The sequence below is a fragment of the Hydra vulgaris genome, chromosome 11, assembly GCF_038396675.1.
Source record: "Hydra vulgaris chromosome 11, alternate assembly HydraT2T_AEP".
NCBI lineage: Eukaryota > Metazoa > Cnidaria > Hydrozoa > Anthoathecata > Hydridae > Hydra > Hydra vulgaris.
This window is the reverse complement of record NC_088930.1, coordinates 37,514,511-37,531,244: the sequence shown is the minus strand read 5'-3', so window position 1 is coordinate 37,531,244 and position 16,734 is coordinate 37,514,511. Positions and strand designations below refer to the sequence as shown.

At 28.6% G+C, this 16,734-nt stretch overlaps 1 protein-coding gene across 2 annotated transcripts in view; it reads right to left on the bottom strand.

Annotated features, from left to right (window-relative positions):
* Nucleotides 1–11,330, bottom strand: part of LOC136087256 (uncharacterized) — an 89,888-nt gene extending 78,558 nt beyond the window's left edge. For both annotated transcript variants that reach the window (XM_065809718.1, XM_065809719.1), the window contains exon 1: nt 11,200–11,330. In XM_065809718.1, coding sequence (XP_065665790.1) covers nt 11,200–11,286 — 87 coding nt within the window. In that variant the 5' untranslated portion in view covers nt 11,287–11,330. The remainder of the gene's footprint in view (nt 1–11,199) is intronic.
* Between the last annotated feature and the right edge of the window lie 5,404 nt (nt 11,331–16,734).

The window sequence follows — 16,734 nt, the reverse complement described above, 5'->3', positions numbered from 1 at the left end:
ATCAGTACTTCCCCATGCAATACTTGCATAGTTTATTTAGCTACGAATAAATGAGTAGTATAGTTGTTTTCAATTATTTTAATTTAAATAATTTCTGGCCTTACAGAGGATTCCAATACTTTTTGCAACTTTTGTTGATATTTAATCAACATGAGTTTTTCATGTCATATAATCGTCAAGATAAATACCAAGGAATTTTAAAACGGAATCTTTTTTTATTTTTACTTCATCAATATAAAGTTTAGGTAAATCTTTAGGCAAAAAATGTTTTTTTGCTGAGGAGTGGAAAAGGATCCACTTTGTTTTATCAATATTTATGGTTAGCTTATTGCATTTAAGCTAAGTAGAAATTTGTATAAGTTCTTTATTCATATTTAAAAATGGTTTGTTAATGTCTTTGTTTGATAAAAATAAATTGGTATTGTCTGCAAACATGATGTTCATAAGGTTCGAGGCCTTATTTAGATTGTTGATGTATACTAAAAAGAGAAGTGGACCAAGGATAGAACTCTGTGGAACACCACATTTTATTCTGATTAATGTTTTATTTTGAAGATCAATAGGATGCGATTCTTCTCTGTGGTAGATGAATTGCTTTTTATTTGACAAGTAGCTTTTATACCATTTGATGAATTTACTAGTTTTTCCGTTTTTTAAGTAAGATATCATGATTGACTGAATCAAAATCCTCTGATAAATCGGCCAAAATACCAAGTGTATATTGTGGTTCAGCAAAAGAATTTGAGACTTCGCGAGTAAACTGAAAAATGGCTCATTTAGTTGAACTATTTTTTTTAAAACCAAATTGATTTTTATATAGTAAATTATTTGAAATCAGGTTGTTGTATGTCTTTTTGAAGATGATTTTTTCTAATATTTTTGAAAATATAAGAAGGATTGAATTAGGGCGATAATTATTGACCTTTGATTTTTCTCCGTCTTTATAAATCGGGATAACTTTGGCAATTTTTAATTGGTCAGGGAAAAACCCTTCTTGTATAGATGTTTTGAAAAGTTCAAATAGAATATCTTTCAAACTTTCATAGCAATCTATAATTATGCTCCCGTTTATACCATTCGCACCAATTCCTTTGGTTCTTTTTAGAGATTTGAAGGCTCTTTCAAGCTCTTTAATTGATAAATCTAGGAATAAGTCATGGGGAGAAAGTAAATTATTCGAAGTTGTCAAAAAACATTAAAGGAAATATCCAATAACAGTAAAGTATTTATTAAATTCTTTTGCTATTTCATTTAGGTCATATACACATACTTTGTTTATTTTAATCATATTTGGAAGAAAATTTGAACAGGTTTTCTGTTTCCCAGTTATTTCTTTCAATATTTTCCATATTTGTCTGAAGTCATTTTTATATTTAATAATTAGATTAGAGTGATAATTTTTTTAAAGTTTTTACGAATTTTTTTAAATAGAGTTTTGTAGTTTTTGTATATGCGTAAATTAGCATGAGATTTTGTTTTTAAATATTTTATATACAACTTTTTTTTAATTTTTGAAGATTTTTTAAGACCCTTGGTAATCCTAGGAATATTTAAGGTTTTTGGTTTCAAGGTTATTTCGGAGGCGGGAAAGTTTGCTTCGTACACCGAGAATGTACAAAAGAATTTATTATAGATTACACGTATGTCTATATTAAAATTTATATGCTAATTTAACAATGATAATTGATATTTAAACGTTTCTAAATTTTTTTTACTGAAAACACCTTTTTTTATAGTTTGTCTTCTATTAGTGTTAAGAGTTAAAACTGCGTTGATTGTTAGAAAAATTGGAAAATAGTCTGATAATTCTGATTTTATAGCCTTTTTGCATGTCATTGTTATATACATCTGTTGTTAAAATATTGTCTATTAGGGTGGTTGAGTTTTCTGTTATTTGAGTAGGCCTGTTGATAAGCGGTTTCGCTCCTGATACAAACATTTCATTATAAAATTTTTTAATTTTTTTGTCTTCGCTATATCGTAAACAACCCATATTTAAATCGCCTATTACAAAGTTTTTTTTGCTTTCTTTGTTACCTTTATGAAAATATTGTAATTTAAGTATAAGCTTCAATTTTCTGATTTATAAAAACAACTTAGTAAAATGCCTTTGCTTTTTCACTTTTCGCCTTTATTGTTTCAAATTTCAATTGTAACGATTTCTTAACAGCCATCAGAAACGCACAAACCATTCTTAATGTTATGCGCGAAGTTTTTTTATATGCACATTAGAATTCCTTCACCGCGTTTATTAAATTGTCTTTCTAATAAAATTGTTTCAAAACTAGGAAGATGGAAGTTAGAGTTATTACTAAGCTCATTTTGTGAACACCAAGTTTCCGTTAAACAGATAATATCAATATAGTTTTTAGTTTCTTCGATAAAATGTCGAAAGTTTTTCAAAATTTTGTTCATACTTCTTATATTGTATATATTATATATATTTCTTATGTGGAGAAATCTTGATTTTTGTTTTCATCGCCATTTTTAGAAAGAAATTCTTTTAACTCACTAGCATAATGATAAAAACAATCTATTTTTAAGTCATTAGAATAATTAAATCTGGATCTGTGTTTTCATCAGATCCAACATATTTGTTTTTAATTTGATTCATAGTCATCCATTTTATATTTTTTGTTGCTATCATTTTTTGTGTACTAAGTAAGATTTAAAAGAATTTCTTAGACCTCTAAGGCGCGCGTTATAAGTTATATATAACTTTAGCAAACTTACCCTCAGCTTGAAGTTCTTTTGCTTTTGTAAATAGAAGTTGTCTTTTTTTGATTGTGTTATTGCTATAGCCTTCGTTCGTTTCATAGTTTTCTATGTTTACATTCATTTAATACAATTTCTCTATCATTATAGTTGAGAAACTTTACCACAATAGTTCTTTTTCTTTTTCCAGATTCGTGCTTCTTCCCAGTCCTGCGTGCTCTTTCAATTGCAATGTTGTTTTTAATTCCGAGTTTCTCCTTTAAAAACTCTTTGACCTTTGTTTCCCTATCGTTCCAAGATTCTTCTTCTCTTTCTTCAAAGCCATCTAAACGAAGATTGTTCCGCCTACTCCTATCTTCTAATTCTGCTAATTTATTTTAAATAAATCGGTACATTTTAAACCAATAATGCAAATGCAGTTAGGAGTAGCCGCTACCGTTGATAATGTACTATCTTAAAAGTGGCTAAATATTCTGCTTATTAAACTAGCTTTTGCGTCAAGTTGCGAAGAGTTTTGTTTATTTAGTGATAATTTTAGTTGCTTTCATCTTTTGAAAAATCTATATTTCACACATAACAATATAGAATACGAAAAAAAAAAACTTATTTAACAGGTCATTTGCTACAAGCAGAATTTTACATAGTGAAATTTCGCATAGTAAAACACAATATAATTAACGATATACTTTGCCCTGAAGGTACAACATTTATTTTATTTATTGGGAATAACACAGATCATGATTTAGCAGTAATCGATGGTGAAAACACACATCACGGACTAGGTTCTTTATCAATAGAAAACAAATATTTTATTGGGCTCACAAATAAGAAAAGATTACCTAGGGATAAGAAAGATAGTTGGTCCAACATAAATTTTAACAACTAGATTAAAATTGCTCAGTTTTACAGCTCTGACGTTCCCGTTTTATCTTAAATAAATTTTCAAGAATTTACAAAGGTATTTACATAACTAGGCTTATTAGTGTTTCAAAAAAAGTGTTTAAATTTTATGTAAATCTTTAAAATATAATGAAAACTTCTATAGAAAAAAATTATTTTGAGATTTTTGATGATATGAGCCAATCATGGTTAACTTTTCATTTTTCTTTTATTTAAGGTCACTTGAAAGCCAAACCTTGTTAACATACTTTGGAACATGTCATATATCTTTGAGTTACAATGCCCTACTTAGGCTGCCTATATGAGTTGCCAAGTTAATAATGTCCTACCTATATCTAAAGTAACCATGCTTTTAATAATCAATTCATCGTCAACTAATTTTAATCCGTTATATTCTTTGTTAAGCTTTATTGTGATGCAGTCAAAAAAGCTACAAATCTGAATGCCCTGTGTAACATTTGATTAACAGCTTTATGTCAAAGCGTTTGAAATTGCGGCTTCAAAGAAAATGAACGTTTTTATTAGAATTTGTGGATTTCATCACCTTATGAGTTTTCTAAGAGCTATTGGAACATTGATGGAAGGAAGTGGATTGAAAATTGCTCTTGAAACTGTTTACGCTTTTGTAACAGTCAACCATATATTTTCTGGAAAGGCAATTGCTCGAAGTCTTCCAGGCAATTTGTTTACTGCATCGGCTGTATTATCTAGAGTGCTGGAGGAAATTTGGATCAAACTAAGCGAGCAAGAAAAAGCTGAAATTAAATTAATGTACAAATCAAATACGCATAACAAAAATGGTGATACTGAGCTTGAAAATAAGTTAATTCTATTATTTGAAGAAAAGCAAGGAGATTACATGGCGAAATCACGAACTGCAAAATTATGGCTATATTAGGTTCACTATACATTTATTGTGCAAGAGTACATTCGAGCAGAAAGAATTAGTAACTGGAACCTACATATTGCTACAACAAAATGTATGCTAAATCTACTTGCCTCGACTGGGTACAATAGTTATACAAAATCATTAAGCTTATATTTACAATCAGTTGATGAATTTACATGCACTCACCCAGAAGTATATAAACAGTTCCTAAATGGCAAACATACTGTAAGGCACACTTCAAATTTTTGGTCTGGAATATGGACGGATTTATCAATAGAACAGATATTGATGAAACTGTTGAAGGGCAAAGGAGGAGTTGTTGGCAAAGGAGTTACTGAAAATGTGTTACATGTTTGGACAAGTACAATGTATAGTTATAAATAAGATTAAATATTTCTGTTTTTTTGATTTGGAAAAAAGCTAATAAATGCTACTAATAAAATAGATATTTATAGCAAAAATTATATACGGCAAATATATATTATATTTCTTCTACTAAAATTACATTTTTAATCTAGGTGCGCTGAAATGACAGAAGCAGTAAATTTATTGACCTCGCCCAGAAACACAAGTAGGGAATACAAAGAACTTGTGCAGGAATAATCAATTGTGACTCTGAAGATTTTTAGAAAATTAAATCATGGTTTGATTCTCATAGCCAATTTTATGTAAGAAAACAACTTGGGGCTCGGACTCAGGGCTTGTAGATGAATTCATTCAGACAATTTGTGATTGTTCGGAATGCACTGTTGCATCAATACAGGCACAAATAAATGATATGGTTTACACAGAAGTATCCCTAAAGAGAAGTAATTAACTCAAGGACTCTACTCAAATATTAAAGTCAACAATGAAAATATATCAGTTGATCCCTTGTCATTATTTTTCAGTTATCGCTGAGAAAAAACCGGAAAAGAAAATTGAAGACTACTTTTACTATAAACTGACTTTGTTTCCTATGTCACTATTTAAAGATGGTTTTATGCCCAGTGCTCAAAAATACAAGCTGAAAAATTACCAAACAAAGCCAGTTATATCTTTTCCCTAACCTCCTATTTCTTTTATGAGTTGCCGATGGTGGCGCTCTTTTATACAGCTGCGATATTTCAGAAGGCTGAAATATTTGATCACACTTTTGAAAAGTGCATTCAATTTCTAAATTACTGTAAAGTTAGTGTAGTAGTATTCGATGGATATGAAAATTCTACAAAAGATACTACGAGTATAAAACGTGGATCTTTAACACAATTTGCAGTTGAAATACGTAAAAGTAATCCTTGTCCGTCCGATAGATGTAAACTTTTCCCAAACTACGCCAACAAAAAGTCATTTATCAGAATTCTAAAAGTTAAGTTAAGAAAACAGGTTTAACTGTGTATGTTTGTCATTCTGACGCAGATACTACAACTATTAAAAGTTAAACAGAACCCGTCACAATCTTTGCTGATGACAGTGATGTTCTTTGCCTCCTATTACACCACTGTTAATCAGCTTGTCACTGTTAATCAGTTGAATTTATACATAAAATATATTTAACTAGTATAAGAAAGAGACATGAATGCTTGCTTGAATGTTATGACATTGATCAGATTATTGGCAGTAAAGCAAAACATGTCATTAACAATATTCTTTTTGCAAACGCGTGTACAGGTTGTTATACAACATCAGCAATTCACAATATTGGAAAGACTTCAATTTTCAGAAAGCTTGAACCCAAAGATTTGTACAATGCAGCAAATATTTTTAACCATAATGATAAATTACCTGATGAGATTGGAAATGTATCAATTCGTTTCTTTCAGTTGCTACATTCCTCAATATCAAATCTACCACAAATATTAAAGCAAAAGTTCAAGGCAATGGTAAACTCTGATCAGTCTCACATAGACCCCTCTATTCTTCAACCTTCTCCTAGAGCTGCTTACTACCATGGATTGGGAGTATACCATCAAGTGCGTATTTGGAGATGTCTAAGTGACTGTAACCTTGACCGGCTTAATTGGGGATGGAAATTAAATGGTTTTATGTACTCACCAATAGCAACAGACAAAAACGCAGGTCCAGAGGACATCCTAAAGGTTGTTCAATGTGGGTGCAAAAACTCGTGTTCAAATCAATGTACCTGCAGAAAGATGGGACTTCACTGCACTTTATGGTGTTCTACCTGTCACGGGGTTAACTGTAAAAATGTGGAAAAAGTAGATAAAGAGTATGAACTAGCCGACGACCATCTCTTTTTAAATGTTTTTACGTCGTTTCATTTTTGATACACTTAGTTGCAATTTTAAGAGTTACCAAGATAAACTTCTTTGAAAATATGTTTTAGTATTATCGCGGTTACTTTACCGAGTAAAAACGTTTAATAGTATTAATATAATAGAGGAATATTTGTTTTATTCACACATCTTTACTTCAAATTTTTAGAAAATTTGCTAAATTAGAGTCCCCCTCCGCTCCTATATCATGCTTTTAGATATTATTTAGCTTTCAGTTCATAAAAACAACTACTAATTAGAAGTAATAAATATAAAAATTAAATTTCATTTACTTGCTTAATAGAATGACATTTTTTGGCCAAAAATTTAATTTTTGTGCTTTTCTGCAAACCTTTGTGACGTCACAACTTTTTCCCCCCATAATAAAAAAAATACCATTTACTCATTTTAAAGAGGAAAGCTTTCTAACAATATATCAGTTATATAAGCTTTCTAACAATATATCAGATATATAAGCTTTCTAACAATATATAATATGTCTTTATAATCATTTTTTCTAGGTTGAGATCAAATTCTTCAGGACAAATAGTACATGATTGACAAATAGTACAGGAATGAAATACGCAAATATATGTGTAATTAAAACAACACTTTAATAAAAAAACAAAAAGCAATCAATAATAAAAATTAAAGAATCAGTCAAATGAATTAAAATTTTTTATTCTTGAAACGATGTTGAGTTGCCTAGAGGTACTAGAGGTTGATTTGAGTTTTCACTTGTGCGGCTTTTTTTAGTGCAATAAAACTCAGCTCCTTTAACATATCGCTTTAGTATGCATGTTTGACATGCATTCTAAAGCGATATGTTAAAGGAGCTGAAATGATGACATGCATACTAAAGGAGATGTTAAAGTAGCCTAACCTTGCAATTTGAATTTTCACTGTGGTACCATTCCATATTTTGACTTGCTGAAGCTTCACCTAAAACATTTCGGTAAAGCTTCAGCAAGCCAATTTTTTACACTAAAATTAGTTTGCAGCTAATATTTTTGTTGGACTTGTTGCTTAGTTTATTTGTTGTTCGCCATTAGAGCTAAGCTTGCGTTGTTTTTTAGCTTACTTTGCTGCATTTTTGCTTTCTCCGTACCTTTCAACCTCTCAAGTATTTCAGGTTTTCTGAGACACTCCCCTTTCAATCTGGGCACATCTACATTTTTCTTTTTTGTGTGTCAATGTGTTGGATATGAAACATTTGTTTCAAAGCTGCTGCAAGTGATTGGGCTGAATGCAGCTGTTTTTCAACCTCTTTTTAAATTTCATTTTGAATAGCCGGAGTTACTACAACATTGAAGGTTGTTTGAAGACAGGGTCATCATACAACCTTATTTAAAGACAGGGACTTTTAAGTTAACTTTGGAGCTGACGCTATGTGACATATGCTGATGCTAGTGTTAGTGTAGATTCAGAGGGTAGTGACTGAGGTAGTGTATATCCTGGTGCTAGTATTGTTAATGGTACTATCATAGACTCTGGTTGTTGAGGTGATGAAGGTTCAGGTTCAGATGACGGTATTTCAAACGTATTAGTAATTTGCAACTTGACTGATCAATTTTATTGATGTCGAGTGGAAACAAGTCAGTATTTTAAAACCAAATGACTATTTGGGTACGTGTTAAAACTTTAACAGAGCTGAAAAGTTTTCTATGCAGGTGACTAAAATATTCTTATGATAAGTTACTGAACTTTGTCTCTGAATAAAACTGTTGAAGTAATTTGCGTCAAACTTATTCGATATGGCAACAAACACCAACATCTTGTAGCTGCAGTATATATGACGAGTGAGCAAACAAGCAAGTTAACAAGATATTGTTTTTGATGCAAATAAGTACGACCGATAAGTGACCCGACTCACATGTCCATCTACAACTAAAATATGAATACCTAAAGTTTGATAACTATAATTAGATTGATATAATCTGTTTTGAATGTAAAATTAGATAATTATATAATTAGATAACTAAAATTAGATTGAACTAATTACCTGGAGTTTTCTTAATGGCGGGAACATACACGGTACAATGAGCCACTGCACAAGTTGCTTATCTTCCATCCATCTAGATGGAGGTTTAGCGTATATGGCATGATCTGGACCACTTAAACACCAATCTCTGTACAGATATTTTTTTGATTTAAAAATAATGTATGGAGCAAGACAATTACGAGCAGCATTAATGCAATTTCCAACTGTATAATAGATTTTTTTATTGTTGCCAATCGATTTTAATGGTCGCTTTACACCACGCCGGCAAACTATATTTTGTTTACCTTGATCACCAGCGAAGCCAATTTTATCAAAACTCCACAAATGACATGGAGTATTTTTGTTGATACCAGCTACGTTAAATTCTCTTTGCAGTACGTTGAAATACTTTGCTACTATTTCTTGCTTGTCGGTAATTAGTATGAAGACGTTATTGTAAGTTCTACCAAAGCTCAATTGGATAATTTGATAAGGGTATCTACCAAAACTGATTTAAGTTGTTTTGACAGTCTCGTGCTTGAACAGCCAATTGTTTCACCTATGTCGTGGACACGCCTGTGAAGAGTTGTTTTTGGTATCCTGAACGGTTTAGCAGATTTGTTAAGTGGAAATTTACCGCTCTGAACTTTACCATCACAAGCGCAACATGCTCTTCGGTGTATAGTTTTTTTTTTTTCTTTGCATGCAAGTTGTTTCAAAGCATATTTTAAATTAAAATAAATTTAACAATAATCCATTTGAAATCTATGCACAAAATTTATAGAGATAGCTCAGTCACTTGAAAATTAATAAATAAAAATCGCATTTAACATGAGAGTAACTAGCGTATTTCATTCATTCATTGAAATCATTCAATAAAAGCAGTCAATAAAAGTCATTCATTTACATTCAGAAAAATTTCATTGAAAAAATTATTTCAATACAAAAAGTTTATAGTCGGAGATTTATTGGTCACTTAAAATTCAATTTAAAAAAATGCAGCGTTTAAGAAGTAAGCTATTCCTTCACTTATTACTATCGTATTTCGTTCAACCCCACAATTCTCCTTTTCCATTTTTTACTCATAGATTCTTGATCAGCGTAAAAAGTTATAGCAGAAAACTCTTAAAGTTCAATGATATTAAATTTAACCAAGAGCTTTAAGTTCATTTTTCAAAATAATAAAAAAAATCTAATTACGCATACGAAAAATTAAAAAATTTAGAAAAATTTTTTTTTCATTAAAAATAAAATTTGATATCATTTTACTCAGAAAAGTATTCTCTACGATAATATTTAATAATATTTGCGAATGATTATCCAATAATTAGTTAAAAGCAAGTTCAAGATGCAGTAGATAAAAACGAGACAAAAAGAAAAAGATGTAACATTAACTTAATGTTTATATGTTTAATGGTCAAAATGTATTAACTTAATTAATGTATTAATTTCTGGACGAGAGACCTACAAAAAATTTTTGTTGCAGATGAAAATATATGAATCTTTAGTTGTATAAAGTTCAGAATGTTTTTCAACCTTCAACTCAAAAACACTTTGTTTTTGACAACCTTTTATGCCTTAAGAATGTTACTGATGCGGTCAATAAATTTCTAAAAATAAGTTTAAGCAAAAGATATCAACATAATTTGATGCGAAAAAGTTTTATAACATTGAATTGAATAACATTTTAAGACTCTAAGTTTACGGCTGTAAAAACTCCTTGAGAAAATTTTCGCCAATAACATTTTACGCCTTACAAATGAAACAGTAGTGTGTAACATTTTGAAAGCAACTCTTCAAGCAACATTTTGAAGCACAATCACAATTAAACAAATGTATGCCTTTGAGTATTTGGAAAACTTCTTACTAAACCCTAGATAAAAATACTTTATGAGACATCAAAGCATTCAACTTTTTATCATGCTCTTTTGCTGACAGACTTTTTTTTTTGTAAAATTGCTTAACCCAAGGATTTTAAAATCAAAAACAAGTTTGTGCTACATTGCTGAAGAGCTTGTTTAAATGACTTCTGCTGGTCTTATTGCACTTGAAAATATTTCAAGTAGACAATAAAATAGATACTTTTCACTTAATATTACATAAAAACTTATAGAGGAGAAATCAATTGCAAGACTTCACAATATAGATAGTGAGAAGTTGTTAGGTTAACGAAATTAACAAAATATCAAGAGTTTCATTTTTTGTCTTCTTTTTTGTCAAGTTACCCAAATCTGATTTTACATTTTATTAACACATTAATTAATACAAATAAAGAATAATTGCTTCTTTTTAGTTACGTAAAAAATTGTTGAGAGAGAACAGCGTAATTTCTATAGGTTGTTAAAGAAGTTATAGGTGCTTTTCTAGTTTTTGAAAACCTTTTTTAGCAAGTTATTTGTTACTGATTGTCAATATATTTGTCAACAAGTAGACAATCAATGCTAATTAATATTAGTTACCTGCTTCATTTGTCGTCCTTGAAAAGTCCAAAAACTATAATTAATTCGAAATAATTCAAATATGTAATATATAGTGTATATCCTCATACTTGTATGCTTTTAGTTAGGCATTTTATGCTTAAGTAATGCTCACAGACAGTTTGAAATAAACAAAAACAGTTTAAACTTTTTTTTAATTATTAATTTACTGTTAAGATCGAAACTTAAAAATTTATATCTGTTTCTAAAGAAAATGAATAAAAAAAGAGTTTTTAATTTATTATCAGAATTTAAGAGCGTTTATTTTATTTATTTCATAGTAACAGTTTTAGTAAGAACTGTTATTTCCAATGTATTACAAAGTTTATAACAACAATAACAGCAAGCTTGATTTTCACTCAAAAGTAAAAACTAAGTTTGTTTAAAAATTTAAACTATTGAACTAGCTTTGTAGGGTTGCATCCTCATCACTGCAATAATTTAGACAGTTTAGTAGAATGCCAAAAATATTTGGCAAACTAATAAATATCAACTTGACAAGAAAACTATTTAAAACAAATTAATCCGCATCTTCTTGGTAGATTTTTATGAATTTCTAATGAAGGTTGCTGCAAAACGGCGTTTATTATAGTGCATTTACTGGGTTTATTCACTTGATTATTTGTAAAATGGTGCAACTTATGTTGCGCCATTTTACAAATGCGCATTTAAAGATGCAGTTGTAAGTCGTAGATTTACAATCATTTGAAACTTAAAAAAAAATAATTTTTGCATTCTCCTGTTTTTCTGTATTTAATAAGATTATAAGCTATGTTTTTTATAATGCATCACGTTTAATATGATTTAAGCTAAACATATAGACATAAACAGCTAGACACACTTGCAATGCCTAAAATTCGATAATGTATGCATTTTATAATGCATCATAATATGATGCATTATAAAGTGCATACATTTATCAAATTTTAGGCTCTTGGTTCTCGGCTAACGAAATATTTTAGTTTTAATGTACATTATATAACAAATTATGATTAATTAATGATGATTATGATAATGATAAATATATAATTAGATGATTATGACAATGATAATTAGATAAGCTTAAACAAACAGTGTATCGGTTAAGATTAAATAGTTAAGGTGCAAAAGATAAATGGTACTATCTTTTTTAATTTTTTTCTAATGGATTTAGTTTGCATAAAAATGTTTGAAGTTAAAACACATTATCATATGGCAAATTTTTATTAGGTTTATAAACACTTTTATTGTTTATAAACACTTTATTTTATAATAAATGTTTTATTCATTTCATCTTCATTGTTCTATTAAGTTGTTTTCGTGTTTTTGTTGATGCGACCTTTCTAGTCGAGATTTAGTTAGCAACCAGATCTAGTAGGGATATTCATTATGTTTTTTTTTACTATTAAATGGCAGAATTGTTAGAATATGTAAATATTTTAATAGTTTGTGTATAAATCTTTTTATTTTTACAGTATTATTTTATTTAAATTACTTCATTGTAAGACAACAGGTTTGACTGGCGACTTCATTTATATCATTAATTACATTTTCATTTATATCATTAATGACATTTTCAATTTTTATATGCATTTAATAATTTCAAAAACAGTTCAAAAGCTGTCTAATTAAAGTGTTGAATTGAGTTTGAATTAACCAGTAAAAATATAAGCGTTATCTTCGGGATTCAACTTGTAATGGTGTTCCAAGAACATCTAAGTGAGGAAGGAAAACTACAGTAATGTTTTAAAAATATCAGAACGGGAAGTTAATTAATGCACAAGATTTTACATTAAAGTTAAATGTAGCATATAAAAGCAATGTTTATAAATAGTACGCTATTATTTATTATAATACAATTAATTTTATTTGTTTATATTTAATTAATGTGAAGTGTTCGTTTTAAGTAAGAATAAATTAATTTATGCACACACTTTTATATTTATTATGTTTTTACATTACTATACTTAATAAATTACACATTTATTAAATTTATTATGTTTTAAAAAGGAAACTAAAAGTATACTAAGTTTTTGAATTTAATTGTGTGTGCATCAGTCTCTTTATTTTAACTTTAACATTTTATTTAAATTACTGCATTATAAGCAGGCAAGTTTGACTGACGATTGCAATAATGTTTTACATCTTTCAGATTTTTTAAATTACCATTTATAAGTAATAATATATTTGTTGCTGCCTTGTTCTATACAAATGTTACCAACATACAGGTAAATTCATATTCACTACCGTTCAAAATATTCGAATGACCTTTAATTTTTTTAAAAAATGCTATTTTTTATTTAACAATTTTTATATTTATTTTTGCACTACTAAATAATTTTAAAATATTTTGATTAAAATGCTTTGATAAAAGTCATATGAATAATAAAAATGCTAAAGTGAGCAAAACTACATAAAAAAATGGACCATCAATGACTGTAAACGTGGACCAACGTGTCGAAGTTTTAAATCTTAGAGTTTAAGATTAGGTTGTTTGTCTGGACAAAAAATTGTTGAATGTATGATAAAAAAGCGTCTAAATATGGTGGATGTAGTGATAAGGTGTGAGGCTGTATTTGTTGGAAAGCCACAAGTGACTTTGTAAAAATAGAGGGAGTACGGACAAAAGTAGTTTACTTGTACTATTAAAAAATAATGCCACACCTTCAAAAACGTTTAACCGGAACCAATTTATTTTTTCAGAAGAAAATGACTTAAAGCTTAAATACAAAACCTATTTTACAAAAAAAAATGTTTAAGCTTTTGGCTGAGTTTGAGAACGATCAAATATTTAATAGAATGATTTGGCTTCCCCAATCACTCTCTCCTACCAATTTTTATGGAAAATAATGTCAAAAACAAATGCCTAATGATGCAAAAGATGTGGAAAAACTTTGACTTCGAAAATTGGATAAGCTGTTAAATAGAATTCCAAGAATATATATAGCGATTATTGTCGCTAAGAATGATTAAAAGACAATTAAACTATAAACAATCTAATGGGTTTTTATATTAATTTTTTTGTAAACCTAATAAATAGGAAGGTAACATATAATTCAGGTTTACTTTGTTTTCAATTCCTCTCAAAAAAGTAAAACTTTGATATCTTATATATATATGAAAAGTATGACCATTCGAATGATTATGGACGATAGTGTATATGCATATATCTTTTAATTTAACTTTATCATTTTATTTATGTTACATCATCATCAGCAGGCAAGTTAGAATGGCAATATAAATGATTTTGTACAACATGCAGATAGCTTGGACGAAAAATAAGTTTTTTTTAAAATTACAATTTATAAGTAATACTATACTTATTGCTGCCTTGTTAAATGTTATTAACATGCAGGTAACATTTGTATATGAATAAGTTTGTGCATAAATCTTTTTATTTTAACTTTATAACTCTTTTTAAATTACTACATTATAGGCAGGAAGGTTTGACTGGCAATAAAAATGACGTTGTACCATTTATATTGCCGCGCTCAAGCCATCTGCATATCACCATGCAGATAGCTCGAGCGAAAAAGCGGTAATAGTTTCATAATTTTTATTTATAAATAATGATATATTCATTGCTCCTTTTTACTATATACTATATATATGTTACCCAACATTTAACAATCTTTATAAAAAGCATTATTTACGGATTTATCAAAGGCATATGGTTTAATTCTATATGATTTGCTTATAGCTAAGTTAGGAGGTTATGAGTTTTTTTACAATTGCTTCAAACACTTATTATCTTGCCTTTCTGCTCGCAAAGAAAGGGTAAGACTAGGATTGTTATTTTCTGAATACTTAGATATGAAATCTGGTGTACCTTAAGGCTCAATTTTGGGACCAATTTACTTCAATATTTTTATCAACAATTTTTTTTGCATTTATAAAGGACTCTAAAATCTGCAACTATGCCGATGACAACATTCTCTCTGTTTGTGACAACAACATAGAGAGTGTAATTGCTAGTCTTTAAATAGAAACATCAAATGCGATTTCATGGTTTACTTTAAATAAATTTGTTGCAAATCCGGACAAATTTCAATTTTTTTAGCTGGCTTAAAAGTCGTAATGATAAATTTTTATTGGTCGGAAATGTAAAAATAATGGTTTCCTGTAAGGTTAAACTTCTCGGTGTTACAATTGATAAAGATTTGAAATTTGATGATCATACTAAAAGTCTGTGTAGAAAAGTGAATAGTAAATGCTTTGCTCTCTCACAAATAAGGAGCTTCTTATCAGTAAAACAAGCTTCATAAAAAGTGTAGAGCAACCGTGCTATAGAACTCTCTAGATAATGAAACGATGTCAATAGGTAGTCTTAAGATGTTCAAAAAAAGTATTTTAAAATGGTATGAAAAATCTTGTTTTTATAAAATCTGTCAAAAACAACTTTTTTTTAATTTTTTACTTTATATGTCAAAAAATAACCTACTTGTTGTATTTATTGACATTTATACTATTTATTATATAAATTATATTTAACTAAATGTATATTTGTTTGTATTGTCTTATACAGTTTAGTGTGTTGATTTTAATTAGTTTAAGTTGATTATAAAACCATTGTAAACAATCAACTGAAAATAAAGTTTTAAAAGATCTAGCCTTATATTTTATAATTTTCATAACTATTATAATATATTTATAAACTTTTATATTATACTACTTATACTATACTTTTATATTATAAAAATATTTACAAAGTTGTATAAAACCTTTTCGTATAGTTGGGATTTAGAGAAAAAATATTTGTGCGCTACATTAGTTTATGCTTCGATAATTAAAAAAAATTAAATGATCAGCTTTTTGCGACGAAAATTTATTATTTACAATTTTTATAAAATTTTTAATTTAATCTCATAAGCAGAAAACAAAAGTTTACATTAAAATTAAGTTAAAGATTACAAATAAAATTAATAAACTCATAAACATATATTTTGGATCACTGTTTTCTCTGGTTTATGTATTATCAAAAATCTTCCTAGAATACCGTCTACCGCATGTTTATCATACACCTGTTCTTGTGCAACATCATCTTCTACATTCGTATACTGATCGTCTGATTTCGTAACCTGATTTGTAACCGCAAAAAACTTGGGAAAAATGGTTAGCATTTTAAATGTACATTCATAAATCAAAATTGGAACTACACAGAACAACTTTGCATATAGAGGATTTTCTGAATGAAAGTTTTCCAAAATTTCCTGTACTATTCATGTTTATTATTGACATTAAAAATTAGTAACGTCGCGACATTACATTTGCAATGGTTTTTCCCAGCTCTATTCAACCCACTTTCTTAAGCAAATGTAACTAAATTAAACTAAAATGTATCTAAAATAAAAAAATTATTATTTAGTTAATAAACCTCTTGATTATAGCAACTATAAATACATTATAATTGCGTTTGCAAAATAATTTCAAGCTGTTTAAAACACTTATGAAAAAAGTTATTGCAGCAGGACTTTCATAACGAGAGATCAGCAACTCATATTTTTTAACTGCATCAGTATCGCCATCAATAATTTTGAA